The sequence below is a fragment of the Strigops habroptila genome, chromosome 2 (genome assembly GCF_004027225.2).
Source record: "Strigops habroptila isolate Jane chromosome 2, bStrHab1.2.pri, whole genome shotgun sequence".
NCBI classification, from domain to species: Eukaryota; Metazoa; Chordata; class Aves; order Psittaciformes; family Psittacidae; genus Strigops; species Strigops habroptila.
The window spans coordinates 16,814,179-16,831,660 of NC_044278.2; the positions used below are offsets into that span (position 1 = coordinate 16,814,179).

The 17,482-nt window shown below is 41.6% G+C and overlaps 1 protein-coding gene and 1 long non-coding RNA gene across 5 annotated transcripts in view; both read left to right on the plus strand.

The window, feature by feature from the left end:
• The window catches only part of LOC115601593, a 58,138-nt gene extending 48,790 nt beyond the window's left edge, over positions 1–9,348 (plus strand). For all 4 annotated transcript variants that reach the window (XR_003989406.1, XR_003989407.1, XR_003989408.1 and 1 more), the window contains 4 exons: positions 1,514–1,653; positions 1,775–1,911; positions 3,367–3,547; positions 8,042–9,348. This is a non-coding gene — a long non-coding RNA (uncharacterized LOC115601593). The remainder of the gene's footprint in view (positions 1–1,513; positions 1,654–1,774; positions 1,912–3,366; positions 3,548–8,041) is intronic.
• A 1,705-nt stretch (positions 9,349–11,053) lies between these two features.
• Positions 11,054–17,218, plus strand: SH2D1B (SH2 domain containing 1B). Its single transcript, XM_030471820.1, has 4 exons — positions 11,054–11,312; positions 13,989–14,052; positions 16,516–16,684; positions 16,982–17,218. Exons 1-4 carry the CDS (start codon positions 11,179–11,181, stop codon positions 17,017–17,019), a joined length of 405 nt encoding a protein of 134 aa, XP_030327680.1. The 5' UTR covers positions 11,054–11,178; the 3' UTR covers positions 17,020–17,218.
• The last annotated feature ends 264 nt before the right edge of the window (positions 17,219–17,482 follow it).

Consider the following 17,482-nt stretch of genomic DNA (forward strand, 5'->3'; position numbering starts at 1 on the left):
CGTACTTACGTTTCACACATTACTCCTTGAGAACACCACTTTTCACTGAAACAATGACTTGCTTTGTGGTTATTATTATTCGGTTTTGAATATGGGCCTATCACTTGTTTTTGTGGGGATTTTTTAAACGTGATTTTTTTTTTTCCCCTGAAAAAGCCAAGTAGGCTGGGGACTGGTGAAAGCAGGCTTAGACAAAACTAACCTGACAATCAAGCTCTATCCCTGAAGTATTTGCAACCTGAACTGCAGCTGTGGTGGTATGCACCAGAAGGCACACAAGATAATCCTTGTGAACTTCCAAGCTAATACGGGTGGCATATCCTCCCCCTTTCTATATTTATTGGGGAGAGGGGTAAGGCTCAGATAGAAAGTACTTTGCATCTCCAGCCTTCATAGTAGGACTTGTGTTGGGAGGCCTGTCTGCTCAGCTCTGGCTAACGTACCCTTTCCAAGCAGGCAGCTTCACAGCTATCACAAGGAAGGGAAAGCTGCAGCCACAGTGAAGCGAGTGGCTGGGGAGCATTACTTCTGCTCCTCTAAGTAATCTGTGGGGAACAAATGCTTGGCAAAAAAACATATACCAGAAGGACCAAGGTAAACAATCTGGGATGAGCAATGGAAAGAAGAAACATGTTTTAGGGTTGTTTTGGTTTTTTTAGTTAAATCCAAGAGGTTTAATTAATGGTCTGTAATGACAAGGAGCTAGTCTGAATTTTCCTGAGACCTGTAATGTGAGTAGAGATCTGACCCTATTAACAATTGCCTGTGGCTGTGTCAGAAAGTTTGAGATTCAAGCAGCCTCACAGTGAAGAGCCAGCATCAGGAGCTAGATGATATGGCTCTGTAGATCATCCATGGCCATAGTTTGTGTAATTCCATCAGGCATCCAAAATCAGTTGGGTTATGTCTCTGTGGAGAAGATGCAAACATTTCATTTAATCCTCAAAAGAGCACTCAGGACCACAGAGGTGCTGTTATTTATGCTTAGACTTCATATTCTCGGTGCTTTGAAGAGGAAGGGAAAGGAAGGTTTGAAGCCCTGGCAGGACTTACAGATTATGTAGGGAAGCCCAGCAACTCCACTGTGCTAGCAATCCAACATCCAGCCCTTCTCAGTGTCTGTAAAGCTACTTCAAAGCTGAGATGACAGCTATCCCCATCTCTCCCAATTTGTTACTTTACACTAGCTGCTTGACTACATGTGTCATCTTTGCATACCAAGCAAGTTTAAAATCTTCAATTTTTCCCTTTTAAACAGAATGTAAAATGGAGATGGGATAGCTGCATGATAACAATAAAATACCTTGTGGGTTGAAGGAAAACCACTGGCAGGCAACACTGGGCCTTTCTGGATCCTCATGTCTCTCAAAAGTATGTCTCTACATCTTCTTGAAGAGATTGCTCTTCCCCTGGCAAAAGGAGACCATGCATTTTTGTTGCTCCAGGGATGAGCATGTGAGGGCATTTAGCTGTCATATCCTGATCTCACTATGTTGTTTTGGTCTCATGAAAGGGTTCTTTTCCTTCTGGAAATGAAGGCAGGACAGCAAGAGGAGCTTGACAACTGCCACAGCCAACCCAGGACCATCCTTCTGCAGGGAGAGAAATTGTGCATATCTGCATCCAGGGTCTGCCAGGTGATCACCACGCAGTGTAAGTCTCAACCCTTCCTGAGATGGCTGACAGAATGTGTATGTGTTGGGAGCATTCTAGGATTGTGGAGCCAAAGGAAGTCCTTGATAAAGAGCACACTACTGCTTTTTTGTTCATGCAGTTGCTGTGCGGTGCATGGGGCAGCCCTGCACCTCCTGCACCATCACAGTGATGCCTCTGGAGAAACCAGGGTAGCCCCCTGCTGAGGAGAGTGTACAAAACCCTGCCTTGCTGTCTTCTGTTCCTGTTCTTTCACAGGTAAGAATCTTTTTTTTTTTTCCCCCCACTTTATATAAAAGTGGAATTGATCCATGAAAATGGGACATACTGAAATTTGGGAACTGGCCTCAGCATCCTGCTGCAGTCCTCAATCTAGGGAGTAAAGTCAAAGCAAAAGGGACGCAGTGCATTTGGGGTTATCAGTCACCACCAGCCACAGGGTGCCGTGTACCCATTAACTTGACTCTTTCCCATGATGATAAAAAAGAGCCTTCCTTTTTTCTCTTTTAACTCAGCTGAGTGAAATGTAAAAAGGGAAAACAAAATGACAACATGTCCCAGTCAAAACAATTTATGAAAGGGAGCCCTGAGGAAGTATCTTGAGCTCAGTCTCAATTATGGATCATGTCCCTTCATATGCCTTCACAGGGCACGTCTTAGAATGGCAGTAAAAAACACTCTCTGCCTTTGTCTAGATAGACATGTAGACAGATGTGCATTGCTTGATTATAATACACTAACACAGAGAGGAGGTCTCTTTATGTTGCTGGTTTATATCAGTTACCTTGTTGGTTCCTTCTTAGTTTCTCTGCATAATTTAGTCACAGTTTAACAGTTTAACAAACAAGTGGACAAATTCCGTAATATTATCCAGAAATATGTTTTCTTTCCCATTATGAAAGGAACCTCTCATGTGTTTTGGGGGTCTAAAGTTTAACAGTTGAGTACCTTTCCAAAGCCAAAGTCTCCCTGCTGTTTGCCCAATATTAAATGTAAGCATTGCATATTTGCCTATAACAAGCTGAGCAAGGTGTTATTTTATGAAAGCTTTTGAGGAAAACTACAGAGCTCCTTTCAGTTTGACAGGGCAATTTGTTGAATCACTTCAATGTGGCAAATCAGCATGACAGACCTGTATTTTTCGGTAGTCAAGAAATAACTCCACACTAAAACAAAATGCCCAGCATGTATCAAAAAGCGAGGGCTGTGGAGCAGAGGAGTCTAATTGGGCTCTCTTAGAGGGTGCACAAGAAAACCTATCTACTTGATAGTTTGCTGATAGCTCTGTTAAAAATCACTTTACAGTTTGAGACTAATAATACTCAGATTTGAGAGGAAGTCTGTGGGTAAAACCTGGGTTTGGTGTAAATCCAGATGTTTTGCTTGTACGGTTTTACAGTGATGTCCAGGACTTTCTCCGTGGGGATGTGGACAGGGTCGGACCAGGCAGGTCCTGCTGGAACCAGAGTGTTCTGATGGGCCTCGACTGAAAACAGCTCCTTGGTGCAGGTTGCTCTCCCTTGGGGGCACACAGGGCCCCTCTCAGCCATGCCCGCCACCGCATGGCAGGGCTGTGCTCAGGGCTCTTGCAGTTTGTAGCTGAAGAGTTTCTGCACTGCATTTCCTTTCTCTTGGTCCTATCTACAGTAAGTGAGCATTTGGGGGATTTTGCATATATTTTAAGTAGTGTCTTACAATTTTTTTTCTTCACAGGTGAGAAATAAGGTCCTTGTGAATTCATATCTGAACAGATGTCTTCTCTAGATCACAGAAGTGAGGCAGTGAGCTGCAAGTAGGACAGACTCAACAAAACAAACCCGTGAGGGCTTGCCAAACATACTACCAGTATGTCAGGTTGCAGAGCTAAGAGCTGAGACACTGGGAAAATTGCACGGTAAGATTTGTTTTGCTACTTTTTAATGGAGCGCATCTATATACATAGATTATATCAGTCTTTATGCGATCACATTTTCTTATCCTTCTCTCCTCTACAGGAGCTAAGTGAGCTTTGCTGATAAACTCCCTGATTTCCAAAGAAAAATCTAAGTGTTCATGCCACTAATTTTCATTCCAGCTTTCTTGTTCATGATTAATTTAACCAGTGTAGTGGAGTTATTTTCAGAGGCACCAAGTCAGAGAATCATTTCACACAGCTTTCATGCTGTGAGATGGAGCATTTGGGTTTGAATATGAACTTAATAGTAGCAACAGTAGCAGTGGGAAGCTTTTTCTGCCAAAGGGAGTCAAAACGAAACAGAACTGAGAACTCCATCAGCAAGAGTTAGTTACAGCTGTGCTGCCATAGTTCAAGTCCTTTCTTTTTCCCCTCTTAATCAAGTGACAGAAAGTGTTCCTGCCTGGCTCAGCAGTTCAAATCCAAGTATGCTGTAGAAACAAAGCCCTTGATAAATGTTGGCCTCTACTAATTTATGTCAAAAGAACAGAGGCTGGCTAACTAGCCTGGGGATCTAGAAGAGCTAATTTTGGCTCAAGAGCTACATTATAATCTGGTTTCCTAAATCTCAATCTAATTCTTTGCAAAATAATGAAAACTAGTAGAAGACCAGCTAGGGGTTAGGGAGAATGTTTGTCACTGAGACAAGGGCATGCCTTCACAGGTAAATAGTAAGCTGCCAACATGATGCTCTTAGGCTCTGAAATCCATGAAAGAGGTGGGAATCCTCAGACGGCTTCCCCTCAGGTCACTTTTAGAAACTGTCCTTGAAAAAAAGTTCCTCTGTTCAAATACAGCCATGCTGGAGAAGATCAAAACTAGCCTTGTGAATTTAATCAGAGAAACTGATCAAAAAGCTTCTCTTACAATGCAGGATAACCATATTGCAGTGCAGTTCATGGGTTATATTTACATGAAAGTCATAGTTCTAATGCTTCTGTGGAAACAAATGTGCTTTCTATGTCTTGAAGACCATGTTATCATAGTAGTGTAGGCCTGTTACAAACAAACATCTAAGTGTTCTTCTTACAAAGATCTATGCCGTTTAGGATGGATTGAATTCAAGTAAATCATTTTCTGGGTGGAACTGGTGTTTCACTGAAGTCTACAGAGGGATTTTGGTGGCATCTAGCACCTGGAAGTTGTTACCAGTCAGCCTGAATTGTTCCTCTGCATTTGCACAGCAGCTGAAGAGTCCAATGCCAGTGGGATTCCACATCCCTCAAGCATCTGTTCCCCCCAGCTGACCAAAGTCTTTCTGGAGGCACCAAGGTCTCTTTGAGGGGCCTCTTTATGCCACTAGTTTCGTCAGTTTAAAAACACTGAAAACTCTTCTAAAAACTCTTATGACAATCGAAACCTTCTTTTTTCTTTTTCTTTTTCTTTTTTCTTTTTCTTTTTCTTTTTCTTTTTTTCTTTTTCTTTTTCTTTTTCTTTTTCTTTTTCTTTTTCTTTTTCTTTTTTCTTTTTCTTTTTCTTTTATTTTTCTTTTTCTTTTTTTGTCTTTCAGTTTTTCTATTTCTTTTCCCCCCTCCAAGAATAATATTAACTTATATACAAAAATTGGAACTCCCATAAGCTCAGGGAGTAATTGAATATGGATCACTGAGATCCCTGACAACAGGGTTGTCAGTGAGAAGGAAAATGTTATTTTGTGACTGTATCTTGCAAGTAAATTTTTAAGCAAAAGTCTAGGTAATTTCAAGACCAAAATCCACTATTACACATACTCATGTATTTCATAGATATAGATAACCTTTTTAATTGTTTGGTTCTATGAATTTTTAATTCTAATTTTAGCACAGAGAAGTTTACATTTTGAAGGATCATTTTCCATTTACTTGTATTTTAAAAAACAGACAACATGTTAAGAGGGTTATAAATCATTCTTTTCCTCATAGGTTTACATTTGATTAGAAAGCTCATGGCAGAGTTCTGGAGCCTTGGGGAATTATTCTGGCACTGCAGAGACAGCTCTAGCACCAATCTGTAACAGACACACTAGTTAAAGTTTGTTCTTGAATTTACATCACGATTTTTCTTTTGGTCTAAAGTAAATCCTGCCATCAACAAATATCAGAAAAACCCTTTGTACCCAGGTACAATACATTGCAAAAGTACAAACTGGTGTAGGTATCATTGCTACAGTTGTGATTTTTTTCAAAATTAAGCATCATTTGTTACTGTAACTGTACTTTTGCAAAAACCTTTACTGGTTCCATTTGTATAGTAAGCCACAGTATTGTAACTGCCTAGTGATACAGTTCAATGAGAACTCAAATTTTCAAGAGACTCAGCTTGCTTCCTATTTTCTTATCTTGTGTTTTTTGCTGTCTGATCAAAACACAAATGACCCTTCAGCTTCCTGTTTTATTCATGACAGTTTTCATGCACACTGGCTTTGCTTTTAGCAAGTTTTGACTACAGCTTTCAATCTAACTCTGGTCTCCCACACCCTCCCCAGTTACTCACTGAACACTTAACCCTCAGTACTGTCAAGCAAGCCAACTCTTCCTCAGATTCCCTATTCTTGGAAAAGGCACGACCAAGAGTTTTGCTGTGCTAGAGCTGCAGCAAGGAGAGGTTAAAGAACCAGAGCTCCAAATGCGCACGGTAATATGAGGTGTCATAATGAAAAGCCACCACTAAGTCCCCCAACAGAAGGCAAAACTGAAACTGGGTAAAGGTAGCAGTATGGCAGAAAACAAATTATATATCAGGACTTGACACTCCTGCCAAAATGTTGCAGGTCTTGTTTCTGTAACAGTTGTTCTATGTAAGGAAGAGTAACTAACTGAAAAGAGCTTTTTGATTAGCTCTTCTAATCAAAAGGTTTCATTCAAATTTAGGCATCAAATTTTATAGAAGTAGTAGCCAAAGTGGTGTCAGAGAAAAGCAAAGTGAACAACTGCAAGAAAATGCAGCTTGTAGGAAAAGACTGAAGGAAGTGGTTGCGCTTAGTTCAGCAAAAACCACAAGACTGAAGGCTGTAAGTGGTGTGATTTTTAGGAATGGATAATCTAGATATATTTTCCCATGTCAGGGTAGAAGCAGGCCAGCAGGCAGTCTCTCAGGAAAAAGAATTTCACTTTTTCTCCTTTTCTCTGATATCTGATAAGCTAGTTAGTCACTGCAGGAGGCTATCCTAGGAACTGTGACCTCCTTCAGTGGATGAGAAGCAAAAAAACAACTTAATACTATTTTGGAGCAGAGTAAAATGATTTTAAGATCAGATTCACAACAGCAACAGTTTGGATTAGTGTAGCTAGGATTTGCCTGATAATGCCTCGAGGCTCAGCCTGGTGTGACTGGCTCAACATCTCAAGCCCCACTGCCTTGGGGCATCACTGCCATTCTACCTTCCCAGGCCCCTTATCAGAAGCTGAATGGAATTTGGAGCAGTTCCTGGTCTTTTTTTTCCACTGAAATGAAAAGACCCTATTGTCATAAACTGTCCACAGCATGAATTTGAGTAGGTTCAAACTCTGTCACTGCTACAAACACAGACAACATGAGAATGAGTTGTAGGTGAGAAATGAGACCAGGCTCGCCTACTGTGGTTTTCACCAGGCAGGTTTACAGCAGCTTCCAGGAAAGGGCTCCTTTGCACTGACCAGAAGCCCCATCTCCACTCTGGATGCACAAAAGTTGTTATGCCATGCAGTATCCCAGATTCACTGAGAAAGACTCTGCTCCTAACTGTCATGTAGGCAACAACCCCGCCAGTTCTCCTCTATTCAAACAAGAGCCTCTCTTAACATCAGGCAGTCTAGAAGTCTCTATCAGTGAACAGTGGTGAGGAAACCCAGTGTCGCTCTCTTTCTACATTCCCCTGGCCTATAAACTGAAATACACGCAGATTTCATTGCAATTAATACCACCACCTTGTATTTCTGACCACTCCTCAGACTCAGCTGAGATGCAGCCTGGGTATGCAGGTTCATGAAAGCCAAAAATACTTGCTAAACTTGTTAAGCCAGAAATACTTGTTAGGAAATGCTTGCCCAGAGTTTACAGCTAAAAATGGCCCACAGAGATATACTGTTACGTGATCCCAACATACTTGGTAAAGATTTGATTCTGAGTGGTAGAAGTCATGGTGAGGCTTCGTGGCACAGCTTTGTGGTGGTTGACAAGGACATCTCCCACTGCCTTCCACGTATTGATACAGCATCCATCAACAGGTGTGCCAGGCTGTGATCTGCAAGTCCTGTTTTGTCTTTGCCAAAGCCTTACTTTTTTGCCCTGAACTAGCCCACAGTGCCAGAGCAAAGCATATATATGTAGATATATGCATACATGCAAGACACAATGTGGAGTTCCTGTGTCTGGCCACTGAATCATGTTTGCAGTTTAGTGACAGACCAGACCATATTTACAGCCTCTCTCTTGTTTCTGCATCCACTGTCTCACTCCTTGTTCTGTTCCTCCCAGTCTCCCCAGTTGTTGCTCCTGCTGCCCCACACAGAATCTGCTCTTCATGCGTTCCCTGCCACTGGCATGTTTTCTCCAGAGAGACCCTGCTCCCTGCTTCCACATGCCTGATGCCCTTTGCCTGGATCTCAGTATCATCTCAAACCTCACCATATCTTTCCCAGAGCTAGTTCCAAGTTTCTGAAGAGCATTGATAAAACAGAAGCATGCTGACTTAAGGACTGGTGCCAACGCTGCATCTGCCATTGGCAGGAGAAGTAAAAGGCTGGGCAAGAATGAACCTGGTGTTGCCTGAGGAGGAAGGTGGTCAAGGCTGTGGATGGTGACTGCTGCAGAAAGGAGCCCCCATTTCTCCTCAAACACTTCCTGCTTCTCAAGGATTTTTTGCGATCAGAGAAGTACTCTACTGAGGAGTCAGTGGGCAGAATATTGCTGCTCTTTCCCTTTAAGTAACTTTTAGTTTCACATCTGCAAGATCTACTGAAATTATTGTCTTCTGTTTCAGTGACAAGCTAATGAGGTCTTTAGGGAAGATTGTGAAGAACGTGTAGTCATTACCTTCCTGAAAGAGGAATTTGCAGTTGTTTCCTCTGTGCTTTACTCTCAAGGCAGAGGACAGAGAACCTGCCTGAAGCAGGGCAGCACTGAGGCTGAGAAGCTGCTGCTCATCCTTTCCAGAGCTGGGCTTCTAGAAGAGTGATTCACCTCAAAATACCTCATGGAAATCTTTTGTTTATAAGATGCGTAGACAAAAGCCACAAACAGTTCTAACCTGTAGGAAAGTAAAGGTGTATTTGATAACAAGAACTTTTGCCACATGCTCTTAAGGATGCTTGCATGGCGAAAGGGGACTATTGCCCCCCACTCTCACTATCCCTTTGGGGATGGGGACTTGTTTTATTGGTAATTCATGGCCACTGCTCTACAGACCTCAGCTTTAGCTTCCCCCTGGAGTTGCCATTTCTAGGCTTTTCTCTTAGGAGATCCTTTTTTTCTAGGTCTCTAAATTTCTTTGACACAAAGCTGTACCTTTTTGCTTTATTCCTGAACTAAGATGCCATCTGGAAATGCTCTTAGTATCGTGCATGATTAACTTGCAGTTAAACACACTAATGTCAATATAAGATTTTTGTATGTATAAAGTTGTCAGACTAAGAAACATGAAAGTTACAGCTGCACATACAATATTGCTGCTTTTGCTTGCTAGTGTTCTGTCAGTATTTACCACCCTGTGGTCAGGATGTCAGTGCTCACTGTATCTCTCACTTTGTTTCTCTATTAAAATCCTTGTGTAGTTCTACAGCTTATTTTGACCAACTCTGTTTAAACTTCTGCATGAACAGAGGATTGCCAAGAGTTTTCCATGGCTTCATGACTCAGGCTGATCAGGACATCACAAACACTCATTTTCTTTTCTCAAATTCACTTATTAATTGTGAACAAAAAAGACAAGAGTTCCTATAGTTAACTTCTCCCTCCCCTATACAGTCCTGACTTATTCCTGTAGCATAGTCCAAGGTACGGCTTTAGTGAGGTAGGTGACACACAGATAAAATAGGTGTCATAGAATTGACCACCCCCACCATCAGACCTGATCCTTTATCCTACATCATTTGCACAAAAGGAGGAGAACTGAGATTCTGTAGGCATGCTGTAGCTAGGCCATATCCTAACTGTCAAGTACTTTACAAGTTTCTTGGAGCGTTGCGAAATGGGAGAGGATTTGTGGAAAAGAAGCGGGAAATATCAAAATGGGGTTTTTTTGGCATTCCCTTGTCTTCTGTGTGGATCATCAGCAATGTGGATCCTGGAATTGCACTGCGCAGGGCCAATGTCACCAGTGCTAATGGAGTAAGTGGCAGCAGGGATGCCAGATCCTGAACAGAAATTGCAGGGCTCATTGCCTCAGGGCAAGGGGTCACCAGAGCAGCTTGGCAACAGGGAAATCATGGCACATCATAAGAACTTCATAGTTCCTAAGGAGTTGGCCCTAGGTGTGAGAGCTGGGAGGCGAATGTGCAAATAGCATGTTTTGAAATCAGGAAGATTTTTGCCAGTGCTAGCACTTGTGCATTTGGGCTCCGGTTTGACCTCACGGACGGGCTGTATTGCAGGGGTCCTAGATCCTTCTCCTCTCCTTTGAGGATTTTCTCTCTCCTGCCATTCCTGCCCTCTGAATCACTGCTTCCCTCACATCTTTATGTAGTCTTTCAATTTGCTCTCCCTCACAAACACTGCTCAGCCTGGTCCTTGTCTCCTGCTTCTCCAAGTCTGTGTGCTCTTCCACAGGTCTGTGGCTTCTATCAGAGAATGTAAAAAATGCCTGGGAGAACACGTCCCATGGAGCTGGGCAGCATTTCCTCCATCAGGGAGCAACAGTTCCACATGTGGCTGTATCCTGTCCTTGTTGAATTGACAGCAAGTTCCCAGGAGTGACAAAAGGCACTGTCTGACCTCCTTCTCTTTCCTGCCAAATTTCCTGAATCATAGCACAGAGACAGCAAAACTTCTTGATTAAATATCTATACTTTAAAATATGAAGCCGGGGGGGGAAGGGGGCAGGAGAATGCTTTGTTTTGAAAAATCGCATTCTCAGATATTGCTGACTAACTTTCACCAAAAAAAACTCAAATTGAACAAGTGTGTTGAAGGCAAGTCTGGCAAGGAAAGGAATCAAACCAAGCAGCATTTTTCAAAACTATGGGCAAGAAGCCTATCTGCAGGGTTTTGAACCACTTTAAACCTAAAAGTTAACTTAAAAATGTAAGCATACTTCTTAAAAATATACTTATGTGTCAACTTAGCTATTGAATGGCTTGGAAGTGCGCTACACAACTCAAATGTCTGCTGATACAATGTGACAAAAGACTCTTCCCTTCTCATGTGGACTGTGACCAGTGCACACAAACCATTTCCCATTTCCTGCCTTCGCTGCATTGGTGACCTGCAAGCTCAGGCCAGTAACCAATTTCACTGGTTGATGATAACGGCACAGATGAACTTATGTGTGTACTTAGCACCTCTAATGTTGGTTGTCTGCACTCAGCTGCTTTTAGAGTAAGGCTTCTTTCAATGCCAGGCTTCTGACTTTCTGTGGAATTGGTTTGAAAGGCAAGAGACCTTGTTTTCTTTTGTCCATGGATCTCCCATTTTTTCATGGAAAGATAACAAGAAGAACCTGTGAAGAATTGCTGAGCAAGAAGGGAAAGAATGGTAGCTATTTAATACGAGAGAGTGAAAGCTTGGAAGGAGCCTTGTGTCTCTGTGTTTTGTAAGTACTCTAATACTAATTTTTTAATGAATTTTCAGATAGATCCAAAAACAAGCATTCATCTTCTCTGAGATTAATAGTTCTTCCCTAGTATTAACTAGAGTATATGCTTCAAAGGAATTTTATCTGATGTAAGAACACAAGCTGAGACAGAAAGCCATAATGCCCTGTTTGAACTCATATGACAGGTCCATGAACAAGATGGGCATAGAAAATGAACACCTACTTCTAGTCCTTAACTTTAATCAATACAATTGACAAGTTATTATTCCCTTTTCCCACAGAGAATAGTACTTTTATTTCCCTTCCAAGAAGCCTGTTTTACACTTTTCATATATAATTGATCTGTTCTTAATGTGTTCAAAGTTTGTAAATCAGAGTCTGAGTCTTTCTTTCTCCGATCTTATGAGGTTTTACACTCTTTTTGTGGGTTTGTTTGAGTATGACATGAAAAATTGTTAACATCACATCTAATTACTTCAGAAATAGAAGAAAATATTTTATTAATAATCAGAAATGCATTTCTTTTGAAACAAATCAAAGAAAAAGGGAAAAAGTGTGAGAGGGAAATGGAATACTATGGGGTTGGTGGGCAGAAGAAAAGAGATCCATGAAATGACAGAATAAGGAGAAGAGAAATAGCAAGTTGGGACAAACAGAGCCTTTAGGAGGGAGCTGTGGGAACCTGCTTTCAGTATGGTGTAGAAGCAGACAATTTAGGGGGTGCAGAGAGGGCCGGGAGCATGGGAGAGAAGGGACAAATGGGAATCCTGGCACAGAGTAAAAATGACAATATTAGTCCCTGACATGGGAAGATGGCTGTTGAGACCTCATGAAGTAGGGGTAGATGAGAAAGTGAAGGCTACTTAGGTGTGTGCAATGAGTTACAACAGAGGGCACATCTACAGATTACATTGTGGGCAGATGCTAGCTGACGTAAAGGTTAAGCTTGGTGCCACACTAGTTGCTTTTTCTTTCATGAATATGAAAAAATATGTGACTTCTAGCCTCTGTGAGGATTTAGTGTTAAAAATGACAGCTCAATTCATGTAGCTACAGCTGAAGTCCTGACGAACATGTGTACCAGTCACAAGAACTTGTTTTCAGATACTTTTTCCCCCTGCTTGTTTGTGGTGTATATTTCTTTGTCATTTTACTGCCTTTTTTGATCATGGTCATGATCTCCAGTTCATCTTCTGAATAGCTGCCATTGAGGTGTTTGATAAAGCTTTCATTTCTGTTAACAAAATATATCCAAAGCCGTCAGTAGCCTGAGTTTTCCAACACCTACATGTTATTAAAAATAATAATAAAAAAAAACCAGTGAAAAGCAAAGGAAAAAAGATTTTCTTAGAAGTAGGACCTGAGCAGCCATTTTCTGGGTGCTGGTGACTGAAGGCCATTTTCTGCTACCATCTCTTCAAGAATTCAACAACCTTCTTGTGATAAACCTACAAAATGAAGTCTAAGGATGTATCACACATGAAGAAGATAAGATAGATAAGAGGATGGGATATCTGTGGAATAAAATTGCTCTTATATAAAGGCCTGTGTTAGATTTAGTTCATAAGTTCCTTGAAGCCTCTGGTAAGAGTAATTTTATACTTCAAGATATGAAACGTTCTCTCATTTTGCAAACTGTAGGCTTCCTTGTTTTGCTTTTCTGTCTCATTCAATTTTACTGTAAACTTCTCATGTCTTTAATACTACCTGCTGTCTGCAGACATTTCCAGTATCACGTTTTGTTAACAATGTGGTGTCTCTTCCTTCCACCACAGTGTCTGCTTTCGGCAGCAGAGGTCAGAGGCTCAGCCCTCTGTTAAGTCCCTAATATCATACATGCTCTTGAGTATATGTCCAGTATCATATACATTTCTAGCTATGCTCTCATCAAATCAAACATAATCTAGGTTGAAGTAGCCTGGTACATGATCACATCTGGAATACATGAAGGTTCAGACAGCTAAAAGGGTTACTGTGTGGGGCAGCATGGGCGCAATAACAGTGTGAATTTATAGCGCCACAATTACCTGAGGGCTCCCACAAGGAAAGCAGATTACATGAAAAACATTCTGCAGCTTCACACTCCTGTGTATTCCATGGAACCCTCCTCACCTATTCTCTTCTTCAGAGAAATGCCAGCAGATCTTATCTGAAAGGTAAACTGTAAGTTTTCTACAGAACCATTTGTTACCGTTACTTGGAGTAATCTGGTTTTCTTTCTTTCTCTCTCCCCCAACATCCTTCCCAGCTTCTGTCAATATGACAGAAGATATTCACAAAGACAGTCTTTCAGGGCATCACTCCATGCCAGTGTGCTTGTTTCCATACAGCATTGCAGTCTTGTGTCACATCCCATGTGAATCTCTTGTCCGTGTTCTCAGCTGTAGATCAGTCTGAGAGGTGACTGCTTCTCTTATGAATGTGGTAATTAGTTGAAAGCCAGCCCATTTTCCCTTAGGGTATGACTTCAGGGAAAGAAAAGCACCTCACTTTTGGTTTTGTAGCTAGTTAGATCTCTGTTATAGCTCTTGTGTCTTTATTGTATTGCAGTTTTCTTTCAGATACAAGCAAAACCAAAAGCTGGCTGACAAGATCAGCTGTAGCAGACTAAGAAAGGTGCAGTGGCCTGAGAGTTGATAAAAAGCATAATGTATACAACAATGTTTTTCACAGATTTGAAAAAGTCATCTACACTTACCGCATCTTCAAGGAACATCAAGGATATTTTAAAATACAGGTAAGTAACTCTTATGTCTTCTGTAAAGATTGCACTAAATGTCATTTTCTTGATTTAAAAATTCAGTATACATGAACAAATTACCTTAGCAAGCATTTCTAAGTTTGCTTTCTTCTCTACTCAATTCTTGATTTTTTAATGTTATGCTTATTATTACATATGAGCTTAGAAATAGAATTCCCTTACAATCTAAGTGGATCTGTTATTTGTTGACCAGTTGCTTTCTGATTTGACCATTTCTTTTTGAAGAAAATCTATCACTTTTGTTTCTTGCTCCTGTTCCTAATTAGCTTTTGCTATTTGAAAACTCTGCCATTGCACCCAGCATCTTATAGGGATTTGGAGTATTGCAATGATCTTTTTGATTTAGAGAGACCTATCTTTAATTCTGTGTGATGCTGAGGCTCCTGAAGTGATGACCACAGATAATGCTGCTCATTGCTTGAATAAGTGTAAGAGCAGGCTGCATCAAATCAATTCCTTTGGCATGGTGAGAGAACACTTAAAAAGCTGGCTCACTCCTCCGCTTGTAGTAGGACAGCCAAGAGGACTGCCAACAGTTAAGTAGCGTTTAAGTGGAATGAGGAACTCGTTCCATAAAGGACACACTAAGCTCTCATATGCTGGTAATTTCTTGCTTATTAGTGGTTTTAACTGAGTATGAAAGACACAATTTCCCATGAAGAAGAATATTCTTCGTCAACAAACCAATCTACTTGGACCATAGCCACTCTGCTGCAGTTTGCTGTCATGCCTATCAGCAGATAATAACTCAAACACATCCAGTGTTTTCAACCCAAATTTTCCTGACAAGGTTTTGCCAAGAATCATAGAATCATAGAATAGTTAGAGTTGGAAAGGACCCAAAGATCATCTAGTTCCAACCCCCCCCCCCCCGCCATGGACAGGGACACCTCGCACTAAATCATGTTGCCCAAGGCTCTGTCCAACCTGGCCTTGAACACTACCAGGGATGGAGCATTCACAAGTTCCTTGGGCAACCCATTCCAGTGCTTCACCACCCTCACTATAAAGAACTTCTTCCTTATATCTAACCTGAACTTCCCTGTTTAAGTTTGAACCCGCTACCCCTTGTCCTACCACTACAGTCCCTAAGGAAGAGTCCCTCCCCAGCATCCTTATAGACGCCCTTCAGATACTGGAAGGCTGCTATGAGGTCTCCACGCAGCCTTCTCTTCTCCAGGCTGAACAGCCCCAACTCTCTCAGCCTGTCTTCATACGGGAGGTGCTCCAGCCCTCTTATCATCTTCGTGGCCCTCCTCTGGACTTGCTCCATCAGCTCCATGCCCTTTTTATGTTGAGGACACCAGAACTGTACACAATACTCCAAGTGAGGTCTGTTTTTCAAATTCTTAAGTCAGATTGGTTTGTCTTACTAACATCATAGGCTGAAATAATGTATTGATGGTGAAGGGGATATTGATCAGGTTTTTTAAGGGCCAGATTCAGCTGTAAACTTCCTAGAGTATGGTGGTCTGACCTGATCAGCAGCTAAGTACCCACACAGCTGCTTGCTCCCTCCCCAGCAGGACAGGGTGGGGGGAAGAGAACTTGAATAGCAAAGGTGAGGAAACTCAAGATAAAAGACCGTTTAATAGGTGAAGCAAAGTTGTGCATACAAATTAAAGCAGAGAAGGAGTTTAGTCACCACTTCCCATGAGGAGCAAGATGTTTAGCCACCTCCTGGAAAGCATGCGTAATGGTTACTTAAAAGAAAAATGCCATAACCACAAACATCCCCACTTTTCCTAAGCAAAGTCTCTGCACAGATCACTGCAGGGCTGTGCTGTGGAAGCAGTTCAGTCCAGATGTATGAACCCAAACGTTCAAAAACAGCTTGTGACAACACTGTTCCGCCGCCTACGAGTGCCACCCTCTGTGTTTGGCCTCGGGAGTCTCCAATGAAAGTCACAAAGCTGGACAAATAATAAACTCCTGCCTAAAAGTGAAAGCTAGTGCTGGGGACTTTCACATGGATCCTCTGGCACATCCACGGCTTCTGCACGTGTCTTTTGCTTGACAACGCTGATATTTTGTAAAACGTTTGGCTTCTGCTTCTCAAACAGTTATTTAAATGCATTATTTTAAGTGAGAACTACATATATTGCCCCTGAATTTGTATTCAGAGACCAGAGTAATGCCATCACTCTTCAACACTCTGCTGTAGTAGATTGCTGCAGCACATACCTGAGGCAATATTTTAAACAGATGTTCTTTTTATTAAAAAAAAAAAAAAAAAGGTGGTGAGGGACTTCACACTTGTTGCGCTACACCGTGCCACCTCATAGGTGTTCCTAGCGTTTAAAGGATAGTGCAACATTCTGTCCCCAAATCTATGTGCAAAACAGCCCCTTGGTAAACCAGAAACAACTTATCCTTTCTTTCATTTAGGTGTCTCCATGTGAAGGGCACTTGCAAACAAACTTTATTTTCCTTTTGCAGACTTCTGAAGGTTTTCCAGAGAACATCTTCCGAACATTAAAAGACCTAATATACAATTATGAAAAGCCAAATCAAGGCCTAGTAATAAACCTCCACTACCCAGTGAAGAAACAAGAGGCCTCGCACAGAAGCCAGAGGTTCAAGTCTGGAAAGGATGTAATTTATGATGGTGAGAAATTTAGCTCTGCCTTTTTTTGTTCGGTTTTTTTTTGTGGGGGGGACGGTTTGGTTCATTTGGGTTTTTTTTTAAGATGACTCCGTTGACAGGTTTGGGGTGAATAGTTGCTAAGTGTCCTCTGAGACCAGCTTACATGGACAGAGAACCTCAGCATTCTTCCTTCTCACTTATATTCCCTGGAAAATGTTTATTCCCAGCTTACAGAGAATCCCTAGTTACATACCCTCATTCAGAGGACCCATTTGCAATCACAACTTCTTTTATTTTACTTTACTGCTTTCTTTACAGAAATCGATGACAGCGACTACGTCACTGTCTTTCCCTGAAGGATCTGCAACCTGACGATTTTGGAAGCTGCTGTTTCAGGCTGTGCTGCAGCACGAGGGATCCATAAACCTCTCAAATTAGTCTCCTCCTTTTGCAGACTGTCAGAGCAGGAGCAGCTGTATTTTCCTCCAGCAGGTCCAGTACAAGCTACTATATATTTTTGTTCAGCAATAAAAGAACTTATTTTTGTAAGAGACATGTGGGGGAAGGGTGCCTGTGTGCATGTGTGTGTACTTTGGTTTTTCAGTCAGCAAATTGTCCAAGATGTCTACTGCCGAAATGAACAATCTGTCAGAAAGCAGCAATATAAATACAATAAACAAATGTGCATAAAGCAGTAGTTCACGGCAGAACTGATATGTGTTGATAGAAAACATACACGACAAATTTTCCCTTGGCACTATATGATGCTTAAAACCCTCTCACCTCTGTTATTTTGTGCATGATTGATGTTACCACATT